The 27,556-nt window shown below is 40.4% G+C and overlaps 1 protein-coding gene across 1 annotated transcript; it reads right to left on the bottom strand.

Moving 5' to 3' along the window:
* Nucleotides 1–722: 722 nt before the first annotated feature.
* On the bottom strand, nucleotides 723–12,948 carry LOC128504420 (protein N-lysine methyltransferase METTL21D-like). Its single transcript, XM_053474449.1, has 8 exons — nucleotides 12,740–12,948; nucleotides 9,016–9,120; nucleotides 6,515–6,621; nucleotides 4,149–4,404; nucleotides 3,537–3,647; nucleotides 3,356–3,428; nucleotides 2,648–2,767; nucleotides 723–1,551 (listed from the first exon to the last, which is right to left on the bottom strand). Exons 1-8 carry the CDS (start codon nucleotides 12,946–12,948, stop codon nucleotides 1,447–1,449), a joined length of 1,086 nt encoding a protein of 361 aa, XP_053330424.1. The 3' UTR covers nucleotides 723–1,446.
* Between the last annotated feature and the right edge of the window lie 14,608 nt (nucleotides 12,949–27,556).

Here is a 27,556-nt window from a genome sequence, read left to right as displayed (position 1 = left end):
ATCTCTTGGGAAGCAAAGAATCGCCACCTTCCTTCCTCCAACTGACCTTATTACCAGGAAGTGAAATCAATGAACACAGAGGTATCTGACCACCATTCTCCAAAAGTCACCGCAGAAACGCGCACCTTTTAACTACAGATAACGGCGACGGATCCATACATAACATTCTGCCCGACGGGCGTTCCAGTGAACCATTGCAATCGTGTTGCAGCAAATTTCAGCACTGGTGGCCGTTCAAGATTACTCTAAAATGTCACATAATACGCATGCTTAATTCGGAACTAATTTTCATGAAATCATGTCTGACACAATCTCTAAAGTTTGGGAAAGATAGTATTATAGAAGATTTTCGAGTAAATTGAGTGTTGTCAGGAGGGCTTGTAGGAAAGTTGCACATTTTACTATCCATTATAAGGGGCCATCCCTAGCAAATTTCTCCAAAAAGATGGGTGAGCTGACCCTGAAAAATGTATAATTCAATGGGTAAGACGGAGAAAATATTATACAGGGGCAGCCAAGGTCTCCCTGCAGCAGAAGTTCACAGGAGGATGACGCCTTATAATATAATATATAGCGATGCCTGGGTGCTGAAACCATTCTCCATTTAGTGAGTAGACCCTAAAAATAAAAAATAAAAAAAAGGCAAACTAAAGACTCTGCTTTAAGGCAAAACAAATGGTGTTCAGTGGTCGCAGCTAGGTTTCAGAACCCAATACTCTTAATGACAAGAACCAATTTATTGAAAGAGAATCCGTTTTATTTCCGAAACACAGCGTGCTTGCAAGGGAACAGAAGGCAGCCGTTATTGATCTCACCGTTTTATATTGCAAAATAAAAAAAAATAAAAAAATGAACCTTTTGAACTTAACTGGGAATAAAAAAGTTTGAATAACATTTTAATTTACACATTTGCTGGTTACAGCACATTCATTAACTGAATAAGCGCTCCAGCCTTAATCCACAGATTATTTTCCAGCAATAGAGTCAGTGCCAGTTTGCTCCTTGTCTAGCAGCACCGTTTTCCAGGGCTTTGCTCGCTGGTCCTGGACGTCACATTTTCTCCATCGCCATAAAACCGGTGAATGGCTGTGACCAGGTTGGAGGCATCTGGATCTGCTGCAGCTTGTGCTTAATGGTGGCAAGCAGTCAAAGCTGGCCACGCGGCTGGGGCCTGTATCCAAACAGAATTGTTTCCATGTTACCCTTCTAAAAATCCAAGGATTTTATTTGAATCATATATTTTGTTTCTCGTAGTGCAGTTAGAAACTAGAGCAGATTCTGAACAGTGCAATACGCAGGCATGGCTGACAATGTATGCATCAAACCAGAGAACACACACCAGCGCAACAAGAGCTAAACCGCCATTTGGAAAGTATGCTATTTCTAAGAGGTAATTATCTTTCCTGTGAAATGTGTAAATATGAGGCAGATTGTGGATAGTGATACCTATTTTTTCTTATAAACTCTCAGGATATGAATGTCTTCACTCTGGTACTCTGCATCGTGTTTCTCCAAAGGTACTTCTTCAAACTCAAAGTCAACCCCCAGCAGCTAAAAAGAAATTGAGGAAATATGATATATAGGCTATATTTAGAAGAGGAAATCTGGGGTAAATTGCTAAATGTCACTCAATTAACACAGAAACCAAAGGGACTTCCAACTCTTGCTCATTTGCCCCTCTCTGGTGGCTACCTCCTCAGGTCAGCAAGGCAGAACTAGCAGTTACCAGCTCAAAAACATATAGGCTTTGGGAGAAGATGTTCATGAGCTCTCTATGCATTCTCCCCATGATCAGCACTGATCCATGCTACAACCCATACTAGGCAACTACAGGCCAATACTAACATGACTGCTGCTTACATGAACACGGAAATAACGGAGAGCTGTATAGTTCCGTTGAACTTGGAAAAACACAACTAAGATAACCGTGGCTGCTCTGTGTAAATAAAAACAAGCCTGAAGTGCCTCACTTATGCTTCCTAAAGCACTTTTTACTTCTGAACAGATGCCTGTGTTCTCCCACCATGTTCCATAATCCCCCTCAGAAGCTACAATTGAAACTAAGGATTATGTAAAGACGAGGTTCACTAAATCACACCTCAGGTGAATTGTTCTCATAGTTCAAGAAATACTATTCACAAGGGTTCTGGGTACGAAACATTTATTTGAGCAGCTCATGAAAAAGTAGTGAAAGGGATGCAGAAGATCTTTGGGATCAGAACAAGAGAGACAGGTTGTCTGCCTGTAGTACCATAACACAAAGACCTGTATACAAAAATATTGGTTTTATCTAATATTGTCCCATTATACCCCCTTTTATCTGCAGACCGACATTGCCAGTCATGTGATATTTAGGGTGACTTTCCCTGCTCAAGCAACACACTGAGCTGACTCTTAGAGCCACGATAATGGAATCCTTTTTTCCCACAGGCTATATTAGTCAGAGCTCCAGAGCTGAGTGATTGAGACAGAGCCATTCTAACGTTTACCACGGGCAGTATTATGGAGGAACAGGCTGTTTGTTTAGTAGACCAGACAAAAACGACAGACCAAGGACGGATAAACTGATACTAGCAACAAAAATGTGTTTAACAATCTGCAGAAGCAGAAATATTTAAACCTATCAAGGGGGGCTCTATGATCTCACCTCAAAAAATCTTCTTTCAATTTCAGGGTTTTTCCCAGTGGTTCTTTGTTCGTAACAGCACAGGATACAAGTCTCCAGGCTACAGAGATCTTTAAGGGTCTTCAGCAGCAGACACAAGGACTGTATTAATAACAAAAAATAAAGAGGTTTACATGTGTTGATAATGACAGTATTTCAATATACCTGGTGAGATCATGAAATAAAATTGATGTAAGTCTTTGACTTAAGTCTATCTCACCAATGGACCAATTGATTGGTCCATTGGTGAGACAGAGTTAAGTCCAAGACTTATGTCTTTATCCCTACTCCCCTAGCATACCGCCCAGTGGCCCTTACAATACATATACAGATTTTATACATTACCCTAATGAGGGAACTACTCACAGGACGGACATAATAAACATATAGCAAATAACATTCAGGGGTGTCACAGCACCAAGGTGGGCACATATGATACACACTATTCTAATACCTGAACCAGCCTGATTGCAGCAGGTTAATGCAGTAAGAACATTTAAACATGAGTCCCATAGGTATAGGCCTACCCAAAACCAAGATCAAGAATTGAGTCTTTAACACCAGGAGGGGACCCCCCCCAAAAAAAACCCCAGCAGATTAGATGGGCTAAATGGAACATATCTGCCATCACATTTCCATTTTAGACAAGATCTCTTTTGAGCCATGTAATAAATACGGAAGTACCCACACCTCTTCATAGTATATGCAGTCCGCCATCAAAATGTAGTTAGGTGAAGGCAGGAACTCTGTGACATCCTCACCCCTGAAAAAGAAAACATATCCCCAAGTATTAACAACATGATTAATTATTTAAAGGCGAATCATATCCTAGTAAAGAGAACCTATTGCCACCAAGCCGAGATATACAAACCATTTTAGTACCTTCGCTCGGCAGCTACCGGTGATTAGATCCTTGTTGCTTTCAATGTTCACGTTCATCAAGTCCTTCAAGTCTTCAAGATCCGTCAACGTGACGTCTGCCCTGTACAGAAAATAAATTGTACTTAGAATGAAAGAATAGTCGTGCCAAGTAAAAGATCAAAAGCATAGAATGATCAATGGATATTTTGGAGCTAAAAGGAAAAAAAAATCTGCTTTTAGAATATTATCATGGCGGGTGGGAAATGGGCCAGCAGCGTCCGATATTCTGAGTACATACAAAACAGGGGCATCCGTGAGGAAAGAGGGAAGCAGGGATTTCGGGACACTTGGTAGGTATGCGTTGGAAGTCATGCTGTAGTGTTTTATAAGGGAGCAGGCGATATTTTTAATGTACTGAATGAATCTATAAATGTATATCCACGTACACACAGGCACCTATATAACCTATATGTATTGATTATGCCAAGTTAATGAAAAAACATAACTTGGTTTCATTCATATTTCTAAAAGGGTTATAAAATTATAGTTGAGATTTATTACTCTCCTCATAAAGAATATATATCATTTATTTACATTGTGTGGCACCAGATCTGCCACTTACCCGAGGGTTGCCGCCATGATCCCTACAATGCCGGTGCCAGACCCCAGCTCCAGAACCGATCTCCCCCTCAGCTTATGGAATCCAGGGCCCACAAACTCCTCGCCCTCCAGGAACTTGGATAGTACGATAGCGGCGTCCCACACCACGCAGCCTACGTCTCCGGAGCTCAGCTGCTGAATCGCCAGAACCGTCCCATCACTGCGCTCCAGCTCCCGCAAAAACATTGCCCTCTGGTCCGTCACGACAGGCCAAACCCCTCAGGTGCCCGCTTCCTCACTGTGCCAGCATTGACGCCCACAAAGCCCAAACAGCTGCTAGTTCCTACCCAGTAGGACTCTAAAGAGGTTGTCAGATCATGTGACTGATCACATGGTACAAAGTACTGCCGGAAACTGGAGACTGAAATGAGTGGAAATGCATTGAACTGATGCGCGCCGGTGTCCGTTCGGGAGGGGGGATGTGTCTCTGGCGTCCGCTCGGTGTGTCTCTGGCTGTCACTGGCGTCTGCCCGGTGTGTGTGTCCGTCTGTCAGTGGCGTCCGCTCGGTGTGTCTGCTTGTCTGTCTGCCTGTCTGTCTCTGCTCGGTGTGTCTGTCTGTCTCTGGCGCCCGCTCGGTGACTGACACTTGCACAATGTGTACTGTATACGAGAATATAATATATAATAATAAAGCAACAGCCACGTTTCATATTAGAATTGCTCACGGATATGTAAATGCACATAACATGGAATGCACTTGGAAATGAAATTAAAATCCGTTTTTCTCTTAATATGTTTAAAGCGTTTTCTTCTTTATAAAAGCGTCTCTATCGCACTCTGCCGCCACTGTGTGTTTAACAGCCATGCACAGGGTACAATATCCAAGAAAGGCTGCATTGGCCACGCAGGGTTAAGATCCTATAAATCCAGGATGGGTGGAAGAAAACTTATAAAAAGGCAAATTGGTACCCAAGAACAACACAATATTATTGTCATAAATATATATATAAACGGGTAAATTATACTGCGTGAGAGAAAAAAATTCTAATCGACAATGTTGAATCGATTTTATGGAATATAAAATTAGGGTTTTTCAGAGCAAATGCTCTGAAAAATACACTTCGTCTTATAATCAGACCTTAATTAGTGGTTGGATAATAATACAGCGCTGCAGGGGACCCGGATCCTCCTCTCTGACAGCCGGCGGGTGTCTGTGCGATGCGCGCAGACATCCTCCACTACTGTCCTCTACTGGGGCTTCTATGATGGAGCACCAGTGTGACATGACCATATAAGGGGTAAAAGGCATATTTGGGGGGCAGAGGGGCATATCTGGGGTCAGAGTGGCATATAGGAGGTTATAAGGCATGTCAGGGGGGCACAGTGGAATATCAGGGGATATAAGGCATATCTCTATATCTGGGGGAATAATGCATAATGCATCTTCCTGATTTCTCTAAATTAAAGCTGCTGTTCTACTTAGACATTTTCCCCAACTATATAAATATAACTATATAAATTCTCTAAATACTTATATTATTATGTACTACTATAATTTACATGTTAAATAAACATTTTCTTGTTTTAGTATAATATACCGTTTGTAGTTTATTGTTGAAACTGTAGTTATTTCACCAAAATAAATTGTGTTCTGTGCTCATAAACAAGGTAGAAAACAAATAGGACAGAAGCACACAGGGACTGATATGAAACAAGTAAACTAAAACTTTTATCATTAATACATTTTTATTGCATTAAAAAGAAAGCGTAGCAGTCCAGCATAACTGCTACTTTGCAAGGCTATTGAATTCCACATGACTGTTTACATCATTGATAGGTTTATGATGTCACTGTGACACACCCATTTCCCACTACAGTTTTGGCATGGTGGTGCATCATCTCCATGGTAACAGGTCAATTGTTGTGTCATAGCTTTGTGATGTCACACATTCTAAGTGTATGCATTAGGGGATCACGAGCCCAGACAATCACTCTATTACTGAGAGTAGCGATAGTAGGTCACGTTTGGACAAACTGACTTATTCTGAGTTATTAACCCAGAAATTCTAGCTTACAAGCCAATCTTTTGTAGCAAATCCCTGTAGTTGTTATACTGCAGGACTATTGCTATTACTCATCTATTGCGCATCCACTCCTCATCTCATTGTAACAGGTATGTTCGGGATTTTTGTTTCATTTTACTAATGGATAAAAACACCAAAATCACTCATAACATCAAACAAGGAGCATACACCCCGTGCACCATTAAGGGACAGGGTTATTGTACGAGTTTTTCCTATTTCTTTCTTTAACAGTTATTTCTGTTTTTCTCAGTTAGTCTACCCACTCAAATTATATATACATTTTCGGGGGCAAGTAGGGATTACCGTTTGTCTGTAGCTTCTTGTTGAAGCTGTAGTCATTAAACCAAAATACATTGTGTTCTGGGTTCATAAACAAGATGGACAACAAATAGGACAGAAGCACACAGGGACTGATATGAAACAAGTAAACTTAAACTTTCATCATTAATACCTTTTCATTGCATTAAAAAGAAAGCTTAGCAGTCCAGCATAACTGCTACTTTGCAAGGCTATTGAATTCCACATGACTGTTTACATCATTGACAGCTTTATGATGTCACCGTGACACACCCACTTCCCACTACAATTTTGGCATGGCAGTGCATCATTTCCATGTTCACTGGTCAATTGTTGTGTCACAGCTTTGTGATGTCACACATTCTAAGTGTATACATTAGGGGATCACGAGCCCAGACAAGCACTCTGTTACTGAGAGCAGCGATAGTATAAAACTATATAAATTCCCTAAATACCTATATTATTATGTACTACTATAATTTACATGTGAAATAAATATTTTCTTTTTTAATATTATATACCGTTTGTCGTTTCTTGTTGAAACTGTATTTATTACACCAAATAAATTGTGTTCTGGGCTCATAGTACACAAGCACACTAAAACTTTTATCATTAATATCTTTTCATTGCATTATAAAGAAAGCTTAATACACCGGCATAACTGCTACTTTGCAAGGCTATTGAATTCCACATGACTGTTTACATCATCACCATGGTAACTGGTCAATTGTTGTGTCATAGCTTTGTGATGTCACACATTCTAAGTGTATGCATTAGGGGATCACGAGCCCAGACAATCACTCTATTACTGAGAGTAGCGATAGTAGGTCACGTTTGGACAAACTGACTTATTCTGAGTTATAAACACAGAAATTCTAACTTACAAGCCAATCTTTTGTAGCAAATCCCTGTAGTTGTTATACTGCAGGACTATTGCTATTACTCATCTGTTGCGCATCCACTCCTCATCTCATTGTAACAGGTATGTTAGGGCTTATTGTTTCATTTTACTAATGGATTAAAACACCAAAATCACTACACGACTTAAACAGCTATGTTCCCATTTCTCAGTTCGTGTACGCACATGAATTATATACATTTTTTTTGGACAAGTAGGGATTTTCTCAAAATTCCTATTCATATATGTGAAGCAATTTCTTTATGAAATAAAGTTTTATATATAAAAGATATATAAAATGAACAATTACCAAACATTTTATTGCTTAACATATCCCTAATTTACAAATCACCCTAGATTCCTGTTTCATTTTTTTAACACCTTCCTTTCCATATCTAAAACATTCCCTACTAAGTACCATACTAACCATACAAAATAAAAATAAAAATTAAATATAGTAAAAAAAACCCGTTCACAATCACTGAGAGCCGAGACAAAGGCAATGCTTGCAAGCATCACCTTTGTCTTTTGACTTTTTCCATGCATGTGATTGGCTGTAGCATGGAAGATCTGCCATTGATTGACAGCTCTGATCGGGGAGCCATCAGCAGCAGTGCCCCCCCCCCATGCTCTTGTTGATCTCGTTGATGTGGGAGCGATTTAACCGGTTATGTACCAGGTACATCATGAGTTCTGTGCTACCATCTTTTCATGACGTACATCATTGGTCACAAGGGAGTAAACCTAAAGCAATTTTATGTATATTATGTTGAAAGTTTATTTTGTGTTAGTTTTCAGTAGAAACGATGTCTTCGTATTCTGTGAAATATGTCCGTCTCCGGAACGGACAAAATTTGTCCAATATTTTTGTTTTTGGAAATCCCATTCTTCTGTCTGGTTGCAAAGAAATAAACGCCCAGAAGAAACATCCGAGCTGCTGTAAAACTCATCGGCTCCGCTATTCACATGTAACAAAGTAACTTTAACATGAAGCAGCAGCTGGGAATCTCTCTGTATAATGTGTTTGGTAGAGAAATATTCCTGCACATATTTATTATTAGCATTATTATTATTATCTTTTATTTATATAGTGCCAGCAGTTTATGCAGCGCTTGATACAATACATTCAAGGGGTCTGACGAGACAAGAATTGACAGACTAAGACAAACTGATACATTAGATAGAGAGAGCCCTGCTCGCAAGCTTACAATCTTGAGGGATATTTATAATATTCAATTATTAAATCAAGACCTATAGGTGCAACGTGGGTCCAGGTGCAATTCATGGGATGAGATTTACAGCAGCTCGGATGTTTTTGGATTTTAAAGGATTTAGAGAAACTCTTTTTTTTTAGTTAAAATTACGGCCAATTTTCATTTGCCCAATGTTGCATTCGCATGAAAACGCATTTGTATGGAAACGAATGCACAAGTCTAATATTATGCAATATTATAGTTATTGTAGTTTTAATGATTCTAATGTTCTTGGTGTCATCTTGGTTTCCCAGCTTCAGTGATGGCAGGTAAAATGAAGATTTATTCGGATCTACCTGGCCGGTCTGATAACTGTGAAGATGAAAAGGGTGAGAAGAAAGCGCCGGATGACTCACTTCCGGAAATCACTGGAATTGCAGAGGGCTCTCTGACTTTTGACAGTGAATATAAATACCGGGAAGTGCTGGACCACATTTACAATGAACTTGCGGATGATCAACCTGAAAAGGACAGATTAAGGTTTTGTGATTTCTTTGTAATATTCTGTATGGTTTGCTGTAATCATTAATCAGCAATGCCTTTTCTTCAAACATATATATAGCAACCTGAAACTTCTGAGTGTATAAATAATGTATTTTCCCTACTTCTGATAATGTGCGCTTGACTTTGATCACAATGCGGAGAAATCTAGTGTCATCATCCTCTTCATCCTGTGCATTCTATACTCAGAGCTGTACATTTTTTAAGGTACCGTATTTGTTCGATTATAAGACAAGGTTTTTTCAGAGCAAATGCTCTGAAAAATACCCCCCGTCTTATATGCAAAGTCGTCTTCTAATCAGACCTCAAATAGAGGTCTGACTACAAGACTAAGATCCAGATCCCCGCAGCGCTGCAGGGGACCCGTATCATCCTATCTGGCAGCCTATCTGGTATATATATATATATATATATATATATATACCGTATTTGCTCGATTATAAGACGAGGTTTTTTCCAGAGCAAATGCTCTGAAAAATACCCCTCGTCTTATAATCGGGGTCGTCTTCTAATCAGACCCCAAAAAAATGCTGGCGCCATGCTGCTTACCGGTCGCGAGCAGCGTCTCTTCTGTTAGAAGCAGGGCAGGAAGCTTGCAGCGTCCTCACAGAACTCTATCTCCCCCCTCCCTCCTCTGAGGGCGGGGCCAGAGAAGTTGCTACAGCCGGTCCCCTGCAGAAGTCTGCGAGTGGGAGATCTGCAGTTCAGGTGAGTGGGTGGGGGAGGGTTTTTGAGTATGTGTGAAGTGTGTGTGATTAAGGGAATGAATGAGTATTTAAATGTTTGTGAATGAGTGTGAGTGTGTGTGTGATAGCATGGATGTGTAAGGGGGGTGGGGGTTGTAGCATGGCATATGGAGGCTGTAATCCCACTGCTATCATCCCCAGGTTCCAGCATGTACTGGCTGCCTTGGCTTGATAGGAGTGTGATTGCTGTTAGCAGTTTGATATATAAATATATATCAAACTGCTAACAGCAATCACACTCCTATCAAGCCAAGGCAGCCAGTACATGCTGGGTTAAAAGGCATATCATGGGGCTGAGTGGCATATAGGGGGTTAAAATGCATTTCTGGACCTCCAGAAATGCATTTTAACCCCCTATATGCCACTCAGCCCCATGATATGCCTATATACCTCCAGAAATGCTTTATACCCCCCTATATGCCACTCAGCCCCATGATATGCCTTTTAACCCCCTATATGCCAGAGTGGCATACAGGGGTATAAGGCATATCATGGGGCAGAGTGGCAAATAGGGGGGTATAAAGCATTTCTGGGGGCAGAGTGGCATAACTGGGGGGGGCAGGTTGGCAAATAAAAGGAAATTTAAAAAATATATTTTTCTCAATCATAGCTTTTATTAAACATGAAAATAATTTACATTAATTAATATTTACTGGTAAAACTTTTTCCCTATAGGGTAGTCTTATATTCAGGCTTTTTGTTTTTTTCCTAAATTAATATTTTGATTTTGGGGGGTCGTCTTATAATCGGGGTCGTCTTATAATCGAGCAAATACGGTATATATATATATATATATATATATATATATACTGTAAACATACTGTACATACTGTACATACAGATATATAAAGAAACATACATACTATGCCCCTCTCCCTATTAACTCAAGGAGTTATGTCTCCCCTGCAGCTCACACTTTTTGTGCCATGCATTGGTACTATAGCGGGGTCATGTGTAACGCACCTTGCATGACCCTGCTACACTAGTGATGCAGAGCACAAACAGTGTCTCTGCATAGAGTGGGTACCATGTACCCATGGCGCCAGCTTCAACATGCTTTTGCTTTCAGCCTTGTTGTCACTAAGTACAATCTATATATATATATATATATATATATATATATATATATATATATATTTGCCTAGTATTTTTCTTTGATTGACATGATGAGAAACTCCTACATAATTAGCTGTATCATCTTCAATGTCAGGCTCCGTATTTAGTGGTGGGAGTTATGGTGAACAACAATCATTCCTGGCTTACTTTAAAGTGATGGGAGTTAAAATGTATCACCATTAGTAGCTTGCTCAGTATATAGTGATGGGAGTTATAGTGTACAACCGTCAATGCCTGCCTCTGTATATAGTGGTGAGAGTTGTGCTGTACCACCATCAGTGTTTGGCTCAGCATGTAGTGATGTAAGCTTACTGTACCATGGTCAGTGCTTGGCTCAATCTATAGTAATTGGAGTCAAAGTACTACTGTCTGGGTTAGTACATTGTTATTCTCTAGAAATAGCTGAGCCTCAATTATCAGTTCTTGTTTATTTATTGGGTTTATCAGTATAGATTCATTTAACCTCCAGTTATTTCTAATATTATAATCTAAGTTATTAGAGATCTACAAAAACACCGGGGCATGATCCGATCTTGGAATCTCTCACTACATTTAAATGTTTTGCTTTTATCAAGAAACAATCTATGCGTCAATATGTTTGATACATATTTGAATAAAAGGTATAATCTCTCTCTGTTGAATGGAAAACTCTTGAACAGTCATACAGAGAGTTCTGTAACAGAAATTCTTAAATTCCAGGAGAGGAACTACCAGATCCTTTTAAATCTGATCTAGAAAAGCTACGGTCAGCATTAAAATCGCCTCCCATCAAGAGAATACCACTCTGAAGTGTGTCGATTTTAGTAATCAAAGATTCAAAAAAACGTAGCGAGAACCAGTTAGGAGCATATACATTAACAAAAGTGTTAATTTGGTTAATGAGCCAGCCCTGTAGTATGTAGATTTTAATTCGAGAGCCAGCCCTGTATGATGCATAGTTTAATCCGTAGGCAAGCACAGCATTTCCCCGTCTTCCTTTAAGTAAGAGAATACATATAAAATTACTTCCAAAGTGCCTTGGAAAAAGTGGGGCCCTAAAGTGTTCCTTTAAATATAAGCCAGAGAGGTAAGTGTTAATTAGTTTAACCATTGCATTGTGTATTATTTCTGTGTTATTAGAATTTGTCATGGTGTGACCTCCCTGAGTCGGACTCGGTGGAGACAGAACTCTTATCGTTGCTGCGTGAGTAGATAATCCCTGGATAAACTGAGGAAGTGCCATTTGCCCATCTGTGATGCCCTCTGCGAGTCTCCTCACACTCTTCTGCCATCTGCCAGTCTCCTGAGACTCCGCTACTGTCTCCCGGGACACCGCTACTGTCTCCCCGGACGCGGCTGCCACCTGAGAGTCTCTCCAGACTCGGCTACTGTCTCTCCGGACTCGGCTACTGTCTCCCTGGACTCGGCTGCCACCTGAGAGTCTCCCCGGACTCGGCTGCCACCTGCCAGTCTCCCCAGACTCGGCTGCCACCTGCCAGTCTCCCCAGACTCAGCTGCCACCTGCCAGTTTCCCCAGACTCGGCTGCCAGTCCCCACAGACTCGGCTGCCAGTCTCCCCAGAATCCGCTGTCATCTGCCAGTCTGCTCTGCTGTCTAACATAGTCTGCTGCCATCTGCCAATATCCCCAGACTCTACTGCTTTCTGTGAATATCCTCAGACGCCACTGCTACTTACCCGTCTCTGCTACTGTCTAACAGTGTCCCCACACTCCGCTACCTTCTGCCAGTCTCTTCAGACTCCGCTGCTTTCTGCCAGTCTCCCCAGACACCAGTGTCATTTACCCATCTCTGTAGCTGTCTGCCAATCTCCTCAGAGTACACTGCCGTTAGCCAGTCACACCAAACTCCACTCCCATTTGCCGGTCTCTGTTGCCGTCTCCCCGCGCTCTGAAGCCATCTTCCTTTCTCCCCAGACTCTGCGGCCATTTGTCTATGTCCACTGCCTTCTGCCAGTCTCCCCACACTCTGCTGCCTTCTGTCTGTGTCCCCAGACTTCGCTACTGTCTACCAGTCTCTCCTGCCCTCTGTCAAAGTCTGGTGCTTTATGCCAGTCTCGCCATACTCTGCTGCCCTTTGCCCGTCTCTGCTGCCTTCTGCCACTCTCCCAAGACTCCACTGCCATTTGCCCGTCTTCACTACTATCTGCCAGTCCCCCACCTAGTCTCTGCCATCTGACAGTCTGACCAGACTCAATTGCTATTTGCCATTCTCCGCTGCCAGTCTCCCCACACTCTCCTGCCATTTGCCTGTCTCCATCGTCTTCTGACAGTTTTCCACACTCTGCTGTCTTCTCCCAGTCTCTTCAGAATTCACTGCCATCTGCCAGTTTCCCCAGACTGCTCTGCCATTTGTCTCTTTCCGCTGCTGTCTCCCAGTCTCCCCAGCTTCTTTTCTGTTGATTGTAATGGACGAAAGTAAAGATTCATTACAAATAGACGCATCGCCCACCATGTGCCCTTTCAATGTGCCCGCTTTGTATGGCAGGATTCCCCATTATACCCAGCTGAGCGTTACTGGGATTTGCTGCTTCAGTGTCACTTTGCGCTGGTCTCAGATTTGATTTGGTCTCCCATGTATTATTGTCACGTTCTACCCAGGCTGCGGAGCTGCATATCTCAATCTTGCTTCAGTTTCTATGTTTTACTTCAATCCGTTCCTGGATTTCCATATGCTCTGTTCTGATCTTCCATTCCTTGCTTCTAGTCCTGCTCTTTGCTTCAGCTGTTTCCTTTATAAGGTGAGCCCCACCCGTTACGTTTGTCTCAGTCTGCAGCCTGCAGTCTACAGGTATGTTTCATTGCTATGTGTTGGGATTTCACGTTTGGTTTGTTTAGTACCTCCGTAGGAAGGCTTTAGCGTTAGGACCCACTGTCATTGGAGTACTTTGGCGTAGTGGTGGGCTAAGCATACTATGGCCATAAGATGTGACGCAATCTCCAATAGTTATCATATAGTCCTAGGCTAGTTCCTGTATTTATGTGTGTCAGTCTGTGAGGTAACCTGTGGGGTGTCCTGTCCCCCCGGCAGCGGGGTGTCCTGTCTTTTTCATTTCTGATCTTGAGTATTCCTTCTCCTGTTCCATGTTGTGCCCTGTATCATGCATATCTTGTCTGTCTGGTTATGTTTATTCCTTGTCTTGTTCCATGTAGTGCCCTGTATCATGTATATCTTGTCTGTTATGTTTCGTGCCTGGTCTCCCTATCCCTTACGCGTATGTTTCAGCTATTACTCTGCTTAGCTTCAACACTCCCAGCCAGCAGCAGTCCTCACATGAGTCTTGTCATTTGTCATGCCTGTTCCAGGGTGCTTGCAGGATTTATCTTCGTTCTGGACTACATCCGCTATTATATCAGGGCGCTGGTATGTGGCTGCACAACCCTAGATGCTCACCACCCAGGTGAGTGCAGTCGCCCTGCACCAGGCCCTGTCCTGTGACTCTGCTACTGCATCCTGAACTCCATCTTTGGACGCCCTGGATCATTACAGTCGGCTGTATGGACCCAGTTCCTGACAATTATATATCAGATATTTTATTCGATTGCAGCTCCCAAAATGACCCGAACAGGGACAGCAAACATAGCATTAGCGTGCCAGGGAAACGCTGCCGATCGGTGACCCCCAAAAGAAAATGACAATTAATGTAAATCCGCAACTCCATATGTTAAGATCAACTAGAGGAGACGGAAGCTGTGTTTCTAAAAGAAAATACGGATGTAACTGGGGGCATTTCCTCTAACCCGGTATTGGGATGATTTTTTTCCTTACCTTGTAATGATTTTCCTTTAAAAGTCAATATTAAGCGACTTTCTGTTAAAAATATTAACACTTCACAGTCCTTGGTCCTGTTGCAGAGCAGAACCCAGGTGGGGAGCTTCTTAATGCTGGTATAACTAAAGAGGATGGTGTTTCTGGCTTCAATAAACTATCATCGCAGTAGACCCCTGTCTGCCTGTGCTTATTTGTAATAATTACTGAATGTGTCGGCATCAGACTGTTCGTTCTAGTAATGACGCCTTTATTGTATGGACTGTAAATAACTGCAGAAATTATTAGCACCGATATTTATAATCTGGGTATAGTGCCCTCTTGTGGTGGATTTGGGTACCGATTCCTAAAATGTTACTTTGTTTAGGTTATGGGGTTAAATATCCCCTACAGTTATATTGGGGGATGGACTGTATGGGAACCCGGGGGGGAAAGCATTTCAGAAATGGGTCACAATGTGGTATGTTATATACATAATCACCCCTCCAATTGATTTATCTCCTCCTTCCCTGCCAATCAACACACCCTCAACAGTGACTCTCCCTGTCCAAACTCATAAGTGCAACTCTGCGAAAGATTTTTACTGTCCCTGGAAGATTCCTGAGAAAATCAACATGTGTTTCTATAATAAAACATGTCCCTAAAAACTGCTGTGAATGTGTTTATTTTATGTGATCCAGACCGGAAAACTAGCCGAGCATCACCAAGCCACCCAATGTTTCACTGAAAAGCTGCGGTTTACACAAGAAACTCAAAATAAACACATAAGGAGTTTCATTTTGGTGATAAAGTATTTTTTTTTTATTTACATAGAATTATAAACAATTTCTGGCTTGAAAAGTCGCGCAGAATACACGGAAAACAAAATGATTCCTTTTTGGTGCAAAGTTTCAATGTTGATCTTATCACCATGGCAACCATTGACCTGGTTCTTCTGCTTAGACCATTCCTATGGTTGCTATGGTGATAGACCTGATAGAACATTCCATTGGTTCCAACGTTCCAAATGTAGCTGTTGCTCTCAGTACGTTGATATTGCCCTTGATCAAATTAAACTGACCCGTTATCTTAGAACATTAACTGATAATTGCTAAATATCATACGTTATTTGTGGGAAATAATAATATTTTTAAATAAACAGCATGAACTATACTAAATGTTAACAGAATTTTATTGACACGTTAAATTGGAAGTTCAGTTTACAGATAACATGAAAATCCTCTGGTGGAGGTCAGTGTAGGATGATGGTCTTGGACTCCATGGTGTAGCCAGCGAGACAAAGAGGCAGATGATGCAATAATAGGCGTGGCTGAATCAAGTGGGCGGGGCCTAAATCATTTCAGTTCCAACCACAAATGAGACAAGTCGTTGGCAAAGCAGGCTCAGGAGGGCCAACCACATATCCATACATACGTGGTAAAGCAGCTTGTCAGCGTAACTACCAACATGTCAAGATCATGTCACAGGTGCAATCTCACCTCTCAAAGTCCCTCAAATAAATATAAAATATATTTTCTCCATTTGAGTTTTTCCTCATATTACTATGGCATTTAATTCCACCATCTAAGTGTGCCGACCATGGCATATGTTGTGTACAGTCACCTACATAGACCTCATGTTCAATCTACATGTATGTACAAACACATGTATGGGATACATTTATAAAGGCCTTTTAAGAAAATTTTGTTTCTGTTCCTTTCTTTTTTTAACTTGATTTGTTAGATATTGGGACATACTGGGGAAAATGTTTTATGTAAATACAAAAAGGAGCACATGGGAGAAGACAATACCTGAGTCTAAGTAGCAATAGGTAATATCTATAATGCTGGAAGTGAAAAGTTATCCTAGGATGAGTGATGTTATTAAGGTGAGGGTATTAAACATGCATGGGATAGACATACGGCTCCTGAATCTAAGACAAGACCAACGACTGACTAAGGTTTGAGTCTTTACAGCAGGAGAAACGGGCGAGTAGACGGGGGCCGAATGGGGCCGATCTGTCGGCAGGTTCCATGATTCTATAACATTAGATTTAAAAGAGCAAAATGCGCTATGCGTTGCTTTGAGACCCTTTGTATCATATTTGTTCAACCTTGTGGCTTCACAATCACCTGTTAACCGCTACAATGTAGCAAAATAATGAAAGCATAATTCTGTATATTATGCTGTATGATGTAGCAAAAGGAAAAAAGAATGCATGCAATTTGTGACGTGTATATGTTCTGTTACACACACACACACTTTTTACGTAAAAAGTCTATAAGGGGAGGCCAAGGAACGGTTGGAGCCTCTCGAAAAAAACAAGACTCCCCCTGAAAATGTTTGATTGGCTGAAATAGTTTTTAATGGAGTCATCACGGCGTTAACTGCCACGCTTCATAATTTTAAATAGTCTTCAGTTAGCTAAAACATCAATTTCAATTTTAAGTAAGTCACTTAAAGCCCGGCTTAATCTTGCTGAAATGGATTTTTGTTTAAAAAAAACCTCCAAAAGGTAAAAAGTAAGATTTCATAAATGGATATTTCGGTTCTGTTTCATTTCTAGCTTCCAAAGTCGCGCAGAATACACAGAAAACAAAATGATTCCTTTTTGGTGCAAAGTTTCAATGTTGATCTTATCACCGTGGCAACCATTGACTTGGTTCTTCTGCTTAGACCATTCCTATGGTTGCTATGGTGATAGAACTGATAGAACATTCCATTGGTTCCAACGTTCCAAACGTAGCAGTTGCTCTCAGTACGTTGATCAAATTAAACTGACCCGTTATGGTCTGTATCTGGAACATGGTGTGGTTTGTGCGTTCGATTGCGAACATAATCTCTAGGTAGAGGTCGGCTTCATTTGCCTTCCGTCCTCCACTAATTTTCCTAATCCAACAAGTAATAAAAGCATCGTGAAGGTGCAGAGGCACCCCACGATTATCAGAAGAGTATCTAACATCTTCTCACCCGCCTGCTCTGCTGAGCAATGAGAAGTGTCTGAGTTTCACCTGCTTTATATAACCTCCTATGATGACATCACAGAGGCTGATGATGCAATAGTGGGCATGGCTGCATCAAGTGGGCGGGGTCTAAATCATTTCACTTCCAACCACAAATGAGACAAGTCCCTTAAAGCCTGGCTTAATCTTACAGAAATGGATTTTTGTTTAATAAAAAAACAAACAAAAGGTAAAAAGTAATATTTCATAAATGGATATTTCGGTTCTGTTTCATTTCTGGCTTGAAAAGTCGCGCAGAATACACGGAAAACAAAATGATTCCTTTTTGGTGCAAAGTTTCAATGTTGATCTTATCACCATGGCAACCATTGACCTGGTTCTTCTGCTTAGACCATTCCTATGGTTGCTATGGTGATAGACCTGATAGAACATTCCATTGGTTCCAACGTTCCAAATGTAGCTGTTGCTCTCAGTACGTTGATATTGCCCTTGATCAAATTAAACTGACCCGTTATCTTAGAACATTAACTGATAATTGCTAAATATCATACGTTATTTGTGGGAAACAATAATATTTTTAAATAAACAGCATGAACTATACTAAATGTTAACAGAATTTTATTGACACGTTAAATTGGAAGTTCAGTTTACAGATAACATGAAAATCCTCTGGTGGAGGTCAGTGTAGGATGATGGTCTTGGACTCCATGGTGTAGCCAGCGAGACAAACAGGCAGATGATGCAATAATAGGCGTGGCTGAATCGAGTGGGCGGGGCCTAAATCATTTCAGTTCCAACCACAAATGAGACAAGTCGTTGGCAAAGCAGGCTCAGGAGGGCCAACCACATATCCATACATGCGTGGTAGAGCAGCTTGTCAGCGTAACTACCAACATGTCAAGATCATGTCACAGGTGCAATCTCACCTCTCAAAGTCCCTCAAATAAATCTAAAATATATTTTCTCCATTTGAGTTTTTCCTCATATTACTATGGCATTTAATTCCACCATCTAAGCGTGCCGACCCTGGCATATGTTGTGTACAGTCACCTACATAGACCTCATGTTCAATCTACATGTATGTACAAACACATGTATGGGATACATTTATAAAGGCCTTTTAAGAAAATTTTGTTTCTGTTCCTTTCTTTTTTTAACTTGATTTGTTAGATATTGGGACATACTGGGGAAAATGTTTTATGTAAATACAAAAAGGAGCACATGGGAGAAGACAATACCTGAGTCTAAGTAGCAATAGGTAATATCTATAATGCTGGAAGTGAAAAGTTATCCTAGGATGAGTGATGTTATTAAGGTGAGGGTATTAAACATGCATGGGATAGACATACGGCTCCTGAATCTAAGACAAGACCAACGACTGATTAAGGTTTGAGTCTTTACAGCAGGAGAAACGGGCGAGTAGACGGGGGCCGAATGGGGCCGATCTGTCGGCAGGTTCCATGATTCTATAATATTAGATTTAAAAGAGCAAAATGCGCTATGCGTTGCTTTGAGACCCTTTGTATCATATTTGTCCAACATTGTGGCTTCACAGAGTCACCTGTTAACCGCTACAATGTAGCAAAATAATGAAAGCATAATTCTGTATATTATGCTGTATGATGTAGCAAAAGGAAAAAAGAATGCATGCAATTTGTGACATGTATATGTTCTGTTACACACACACACACACTTTTTACGTAAAAAGTCTATAAGGGGAGGCCAAGGAACGGTTGGAGCCTCTCGAAAAAAACAAGACTCCCCCTGAAAATGTTTGATTGGCTGAAATAGTTTTTAATGGAGTCATCACGGCGTTAACTGCCACGCTTCATAATTTTAAATAGTCTTCAGTTAGCTAAAACATCAATTTCAATTTTAAGTAAGTCACTTAAAGCCCGGCTTAATCTTGCTGAAATGGATTTTTGTTTAAAAAAAACCTCCAAAAGGTAAAAAGTAAGATTTCATAAATGGATATTTCGGTTCTGTTTCATTTCTAGCTTCCAAAGTCGCGCAGAATACACAGAAAACAAAATGATTCCTTTTTGGTGCAAAGTTTCAATGTTGATCTTATCACCGTGGCAACCATTGACTTGGTTCTTCTGCTTAGACCATTCCTATGGTTGCTATGGTGATAGAACTGATAGAACATTCCATTGGTTCCAACGTTCCAAACGTAGCAGTTGCTCTCAGTACGTTGATCAAATTAAACTGACCCGTTATGGTCTGTATCTGGAACATGGTGTGGTTTGTGCGTTCGATTGCGAACATAATCTCTAGGTAGAGGTCGGCTTCATTTGCCTTTCGTCCTCCACTACGTTTTCCTAATCCAACAAGTAATAAAAGCATCGTGAAGGTGCAGAGGCACCCCACGATTATCAGAAGAGTATCTAACATCTTCTCACTCGCCTGCTCTGCTGAGCAATGAGAAGTGTCTGAGTTTCACCTGCTTTATATAACCTCCTATGATGACATCACAGAGGCTGATGATGCAATAGTGGGCGTGGCTGCATCAGGTGGGCGGGGTCTAAATCATTTCAGTTCCAACCACAAATGAGACAAGTCCCTTAAAGCCTGGCTTAATCTTACAGAAATGGATTTCTGTTTAATAAAAAAAACAAACAAAAGGTAAAAAGTAATATTTCATAAATGGATATTTCGGTTCTGTTTAATTTCTGGCATGAAAAGTCGCGCAGAATACACGGAAAACAAAATGATTCCTTTTTGGTGCAAAGTTTCAATGTTGATCTTATCACCATGGCAACCATTGACCTGGTTCTTCTGCTTAGACCATTCCTATGGTTGCTATGGTGATAGACCTGATAGAACATTCCATTGGTTCCAACGTTCCAAATGTAGCTGTTGCTCTCAGTACGTTGATATTGCCCTTGATCAAATTAAACTGACCCGTTATCTTAGAACATTAACTGATAATTGCTAAATGTCATACGTTATTTGTGGGAAATAATAATATTTTTAAATAAACAGCATGAACTATACTAAATGTTAACAGAATTTTATTGACACGTTAAATTGGAAGTTCAGTTTACAGATAACATGAAAATCCTCTGGTGGAGGTTAGTGTTGGATGATGGTCTTGGACTCCATGGTGTAGCCAGCGAGGCAAACAGGCAGATGATGCAATAATAGGCGTGGCGGAATCAAGTGGGCGGGGCCTAAATCATTTCAGTTCCAACCACAAATGAGACAAGTCGTTGGCAAAGCAGGCTCAGGAGGGCCAACCACATATCCATACATGCGTGGTAGAGCAGCTTGTCAGCGTAACTACCAACATGTCAAGATCATGTCACAGGTGCAATCTCACCTCTCAAAGTCCCTCAAATAAATCTAAAATATATTTTCTCCATTTGAGTTTTTCCTCATATTACTATGGCATTTAATTCCACCATCTAAGCGTGCCGACCCTGGCATATGTTGTGTACAGTCACCTACATAGACCTCATGTTCAATCTACATGTATGTACAAACACATGTATGGGATACATTTATAAAGGCCTTTTAAGAAAATTTTGTTTCTGTTCCTTTCTTTTTTTAACTTGATTTGTTAGATATTGGGACATACTGGGGAAAATGTTTTATGTAAATACAAAAAGGAGCACATGGGAGAAGACAATACCTGAGTCTAAGTAGCAATAGGTAATATCTATAATGCTGGAAGTGAAAAGTTATCCTAGGATGAGTGATGTTATTAAGGTGAGGGTATTAAACATGCATGGGATAGACATACGGCTCCTGAATCTAAGACAAGACCAACGACTGATTAAGGTTTGAGTCTTTACAGCAGGAGAAACGGGCGAGTAGACGGGGGCCGAATGGGGCCGATCTGTCGGCAGGTTCCATGATTCTATAATATTAGATTTAAAAGAGCAAAATGCGCTATGCGTTGCTTTGAGACCCTTTGTATCATATTTGTCCAACATTGTGGCTTCACAGAGTCACCTGTTAACCGCTACAATGTAGCAAAATAATGAAAGCATAATTCTGTATATTATGCTGTATGATGTAGCAAAAGGAAAAAAGAATGCATGCAATTTGTGACATGTATATGTTCTGTTACACACACACACACACTTTTTACGTAAAAAGTCTATAAGGGGAGGCCAAGGAACGGTTGGAGCCTCTCGAAAAAAACAAGACTCCCCCTGAAAATGTTTGATTGGCTGAAATAGTTTTTAATGGAGTCATCACGGCGTTAACTGCCACGCTTCATAATTTTAAATAGTCTTCAGTTAGCTAAAACATCAATTTCAATTTTAAGTAAGTCACTTAAAGCCCGGCTTAATCTTGCTGAAATGGATTTTTGTTTAAAAAAAACCTCCAAAAGGTAAAAAGTAAGATTTCATAAATGGATATTTCGGTTCTGTTTCATTTCTAGCTTCCAAAGTCGCGCAGAATACACAGAAAACAAAATGATTCCTTTTTGGTGCAAAGTTTCAATGTTGATATTATCACCGTGGCAACCATTGACTTGGTTCTTCTGCTTAGACCATTCCTATGGTTGCTATGGTGATAGAACTGATAGAACATTCCATTGGTTCCAACGTTCCAAACGTAGCAGTTGCTCTCAGTACGTTGATCAAATTAAACTGACCCGTTATGGTCTGTATCTGGAACATGGTGTGGTTTGTGCGTTCGATTGCGAACATAATCTCTAGGTAGAGGTCGGCTTCATTTGCCTTTCGTCCTCCACTACGTTTTCCTAATCCAACAAGTAATAAAAGCATCGTGAAGGTGCAGAGGCACCCCACGATTATCAGAAGAGTATCTAACATCTTCTCACTCGCCTGCTCTGCTGAGCAATGAGAAGTGTCTGAGTTTCACCTGCTTTATATAACCTCCTATGATGACATCACAGAGGCTGATGATGCAATAGTGGGCGTGGCTGCATCAGGTGGGCGGGGTCTAAATCATTTCAGTTCCAACCACAAATGAGACAAGTCCCTTAAAGCCTGGCTTAATCTTACAGAAATGGATTTCTGTTTAATAAAAAAAACAAACAAAAGGTAAAAAGTAATATTTCATAAATGGATATTTCGGTTCTGTTTCATTTCTGGCATGAAAAGTCGCGCAGAATACACGGAAAACAAAATGATTCCTTTTTGGTGCAAAGTTTCAATGTTGATCTTATCACCATGGCAACCATTGACCTGGTTCTTCTGCTTAGACCATTCCTATGGTTGCTATGGTGATAGACCTGATAGAACATTCCATTGGTTCCAACGTTCCAAATGTAGCTGTTGCTCTCAGTACGTTGATATTGCCCTTGATCAAATTAAACTGACCCGTTATCTTAGAACATTAACTGATAATTGCTAAATGTCATACGTTATTTGTGGGAAACAATAATATTTTTAAATAAACAGCATGAACTATACTAAATGTTAACAGAATTTTATTGACACGTTAAATTGGAAGTTCAGTTTACAGATAACATGAAAATCCTCTGGTGGAGGTTAGTGTTGGATGATGGTCTTGGACTCCATGGTGTAGCCAGCGAGGCAAACAGGCAGATGATGCAATAATAGGCGTGGCGGAATCAAGTGGGCGGGGCCTAAATCATTTCAGTTCCAACCACAAATGAGACAAGTCGTTGGCAAAGCAGGCTCAGGAGGGCCAACCACATATCCATACATGCGTGGTAGAGCAGCTTGTCAGCGTAACTACCAACATGTCAAGATCATGTCACAGGTGCAATCTCACCTCTCAAAGTCCCTCAAATAAATCTAAAATATATTTTCTCCATTTGAGTTTTTCCTCATATTACTATGGCATTTAATTCCACCATCTAAGCGTGCCGACCCTGGCATATGTTGTGTACAGTCACCTACATAGACCTCATGTTCAATCTACATGTATGTACAAACACATGTATGGGATACATTTATAAAGGCCTTTTAAGAAAATTTTGTTTCTGTTCCTTTCTTTTTTTAACTTGATTTGTTAGATATTGGGACATACTGGGGAAAATGTTTTATGTAAATACAAAAAGGAGCACATGGGAGAAGACAATACCTGAGTCTAAGTAGCAATAGGTAATATCTATAATGCTGGAAGTGAAAAGTTATCCTAGGATGAGTGATGTTATTAAGGTGAGGGTATTAAACATGCATGGGATAGACATACGGCTCCTGAATCTAAGACAAGACCAACGACTGATTAAGGTTTGAGTCTTTACAGCAGGAGAAACGGGCGAGTAGACGGGGGCCGAATGGGGCCGATCTGTCGGCAGGTTCCATGATTCTATAATATTAGATTTAAAAGAGCAAAATGCGCTATGCGTTGCTTTGAGACCCTTTGTATCATATTTGTTCAACATTGTGGCTTCACAGAGTCACCTGTTAACCGCTACAATGTAGCAAAATAATGAAAGCATAATTCTGTATATTATGCTGTATGATGTAGCAAAAGGAAAAAAGAATGCATGCAATTTGTGACATGTATATGTTCTGTTACACACACACTTTTTACGTAAAAAGTCTATAAGGGGAGGCCAAGGAACGGTTGGAGCCTCTCGAAAAAAACAAGACTCCCCCTGAAAATGTTTGATTGGCTGAAATAGTTTTTAATGGAGTCATCACGGCGTTAACTGCCACGCTTCATAATTTTAAATAGTCTTCAGTTAGCTAAAACATCAATTTCAATTTTAAGTAAGTCACTTAAAGCCCGGCTTAATCTTGCTGAAATGGATTTTTGTTTAAAAAAAACCTCCAAAAGGTAAAAAGTAAGATTTCATAAATGGATATTTCGGTTCTGTTTCATTTCTAGCTTCCAAAGTCGCGCAGAATACACAGAAAACAAAATGATTCCTTTTTGGTGCAAAGTTTCAATGTTGATCTTATCACCGTGGCAACCATTGACTTGGTTCTTCTGCTTAGACCATTCCTATGGTTGCTATGGTGATAGAACTGATAGAACATTCCATTGGTTCCAACGTTCCAAACGTAGCAGTTGCTCTCAGTACGTTGATCAAATTAAACTGACCCGTTATGGTCTGTATCTGGAACATGGTGTGGTTTGTGCGTTCGATTGCGAACATAATCTCTAGGTAGAGGTCGGCTTCATTTGCCTTTCGTCCTCCACTACGTTTTCCTAATCCAACAAGTAATAAAAGCATCGTGAAGGTGCAGAGGCACCCCACGATTATCAGAAGAATATCTAACATCTTCTCACTCGCCTGCTCTGCTGAGCAATGAGAAGTGTCTGAGTTTCACCTGCTTTATATAACCTCCTATGATGACATCACAGAGGCTGATGATGCAATAGTGGGCGTGGCTGCATCAGGTGGGCGGGGTCTAAATCATTTCAGTTCCAACCACAAATGAGACAAGTCCCTTAAAGCCTGGCTTAATCTTACAGAAATGGATTTCTGTTTAATAAAAAAAACAAACAAAAGGTAAAAAGTAATATTTCATAAATGGATATTTCGGTTCTGTTTCATTTCTGGCATGAAAAGTCGCGCAGAATACACGGAAAACAAAATGATTCCTTTTTGGTGCAAAGTTTCAATGTTGATCTTATCACCATGGCAACCATTGACCTGGTTCTTCTGCTTAGACCATTCCTATGGTTGCTATGGTGATAGACCTGATAGAACATTCCATTGGTTCCAACGTTCCAAATGTAGCTGTTGCTCTCAGTACGTTGATATTGCCCTTGATCAAATTGAACTGACCCGTTATCTTAGAACATTAACTGATAATTGCTAAATATCATACGTTATTTGTGGGAAATAATAATATTTTTAAATAAACAGCATGAACTATACTAAATGTTAACAGAATTTTATTGACACGTTAAATTGGAAGTTCAGTTTACAGATAACATGAAAATCCTCTGGTGGAGGTTAGTGTTGGATGATGGTCTTGGACTCCATGGTGTAGCCAGCGAGGCAAACAGGCAGATGATGCAATAATAGGCGTGGCGGAATCAAGTGGGCGGGGCCTAAATCATTTCAGTTCCAACCACAAATGAGACAAGTCGTTGGCAAAGCAGGCTCAGGAGGGCCAACCACATATCCATACATGCGTGGTAGAGCAGCTTGTCAGCGTAACTACCAACATGTCAAGATCATGTCACAGGTGCAATCTCACCTCTCAAAGTCCCTCAAATAAATATAAAATATATTTTCTCCATTTGAGTTTTTCCTCATATTACTATGGCATTTAATTCCACCATCTAAGCGTGCCGACCCTGGCATATGTTGTGTACAGTCACCTACATAGACCTCATGTTCAATCTACATGTATGTACAAACACATGTATGGGATACATTTATAAAGGCCTTTTAAGAAAATTTTGTTTCTGTTCCTTTCTTTTTTTAACTTGATTTGTTAGATATTGGGACATACTGGGGAAAATGTTTTATGTAAATACAAAAAGGAGCACATGGGAGAAGACAATACCTGAGTCTAAGTAGCAATAGGTAATATCTATAATGCTGGAAGTGAAAAGTTATCCTAGGATGAGTGATGTTATTAAGGTGAGGGTATTAAACATGCATGGGATAGACATACGGCTCCTGAATCTAAGACAAGACCAACGACTGATTAAGGTTTGAGTCTTTACAGCAGGAGAAACGGGCGAGTAGACGGGGGCCGAATGGGGCCGATCTGTCGGCAGGTTCCATGATTCTATAATATTAGATTTAAAAGAGCAAAATGCGCTATGCGTTGCTTTGAGACCCTTTGTATCATATTTGTTCAACATTGTGGCTTCACAGAGTCACCTGTTAACCGCTACAATGTAGCAAAATAATGAAAGCATAATTCTGTATATTATGCTGTATGATGTAGCAAAAGGAAAAAAGAATGCATGCAATTTGTGACATGTATATGTTCTGTTACACACACACACACACTTTTTACGTAAAAAGTCTATAAGGGGAGGCCAAGGAACGGTTGGAGCCTCTCGAAAAAAACAAGACTCCCCCTGAAAATGTTTGATTGGCTGAAATAGTTTTTAATGGAGTCATCACGGCGTTAACTGCCACGCTTCATAATTTTAAATAGTCTTCAGTTAGCTAAAACATCAATTTCAATTTTAAGTAAGTCACTTAAAGCCCGGCTTAATCTTGCTGAAATGGATTTTTGTTTAAAAAAAACCTCCAAAAGGTAAAAAGTAAGATTTCATAAATGGATATTTCGGTTCTGTTTCATTTCTAGCTTCCAAAGTCGCGCAGAATACACAGAAAACAAAATGATTCCTTTTTGGTGCAAAGTTTCAATGTTGATCTTATCACCGTGGCAACCATTGACTTGGTTCTTCTGCTTAGACCATTCCTATGGTTGCTATGGTGATAGAACTGATAGAACATTCCATTGGTTCCAACGTTCCAAACGTAGCAGTTGCTCTCAGTACGTTGATCAAATTAAACTGACCCGTTATGGTCTGTATCTGGAACATGGTGTGGTTTGTGCGTTCGATTGCGAACATAATCTCTAGGTAGAGGTCGGCTTCATTTGCCTTTCGTCCTCCACTACGTTTTCCTAATCCAACAAGTAATAAAAGCATCGTGAAGGTGCAGAGGCACCCCACGATTATCAGAAGAATATCTAACATCTTCTCACTCGACTGCTCTGCTGAGCAATGAGAAGTGTCTGAGTTTCACCTGCTTTATATAACCTCCTATGATGACATCACAGAGGCTGATGATGCAATAGTGGGCGTGGCTGCATCAGGTGGGCGGGGTCTAAATCATTTCAGTTCCAACCACAAATGAGACAAGTCCCTTAAAGCCTGGCTTAATCTTACAGAAATGGATTTCTGTTTAATAAAAAAAACAAACAAAAGGTAAAAAGTAATATTTCATA

Source organism: Spea bombifrons, chromosome 9 (assembly GCF_027358695.1).
Source record: "Spea bombifrons isolate aSpeBom1 chromosome 9, aSpeBom1.2.pri, whole genome shotgun sequence".
In the NCBI taxonomy this organism is placed as follows: domain Eukaryota; kingdom Metazoa; phylum Chordata; class Amphibia; order Anura; family Pelobatidae; genus Spea; species Spea bombifrons.
The sequence above is the reverse complement of the archived record's forward strand: the minus strand, read 5'-3'. Positions and strand labels throughout refer to the sequence as shown.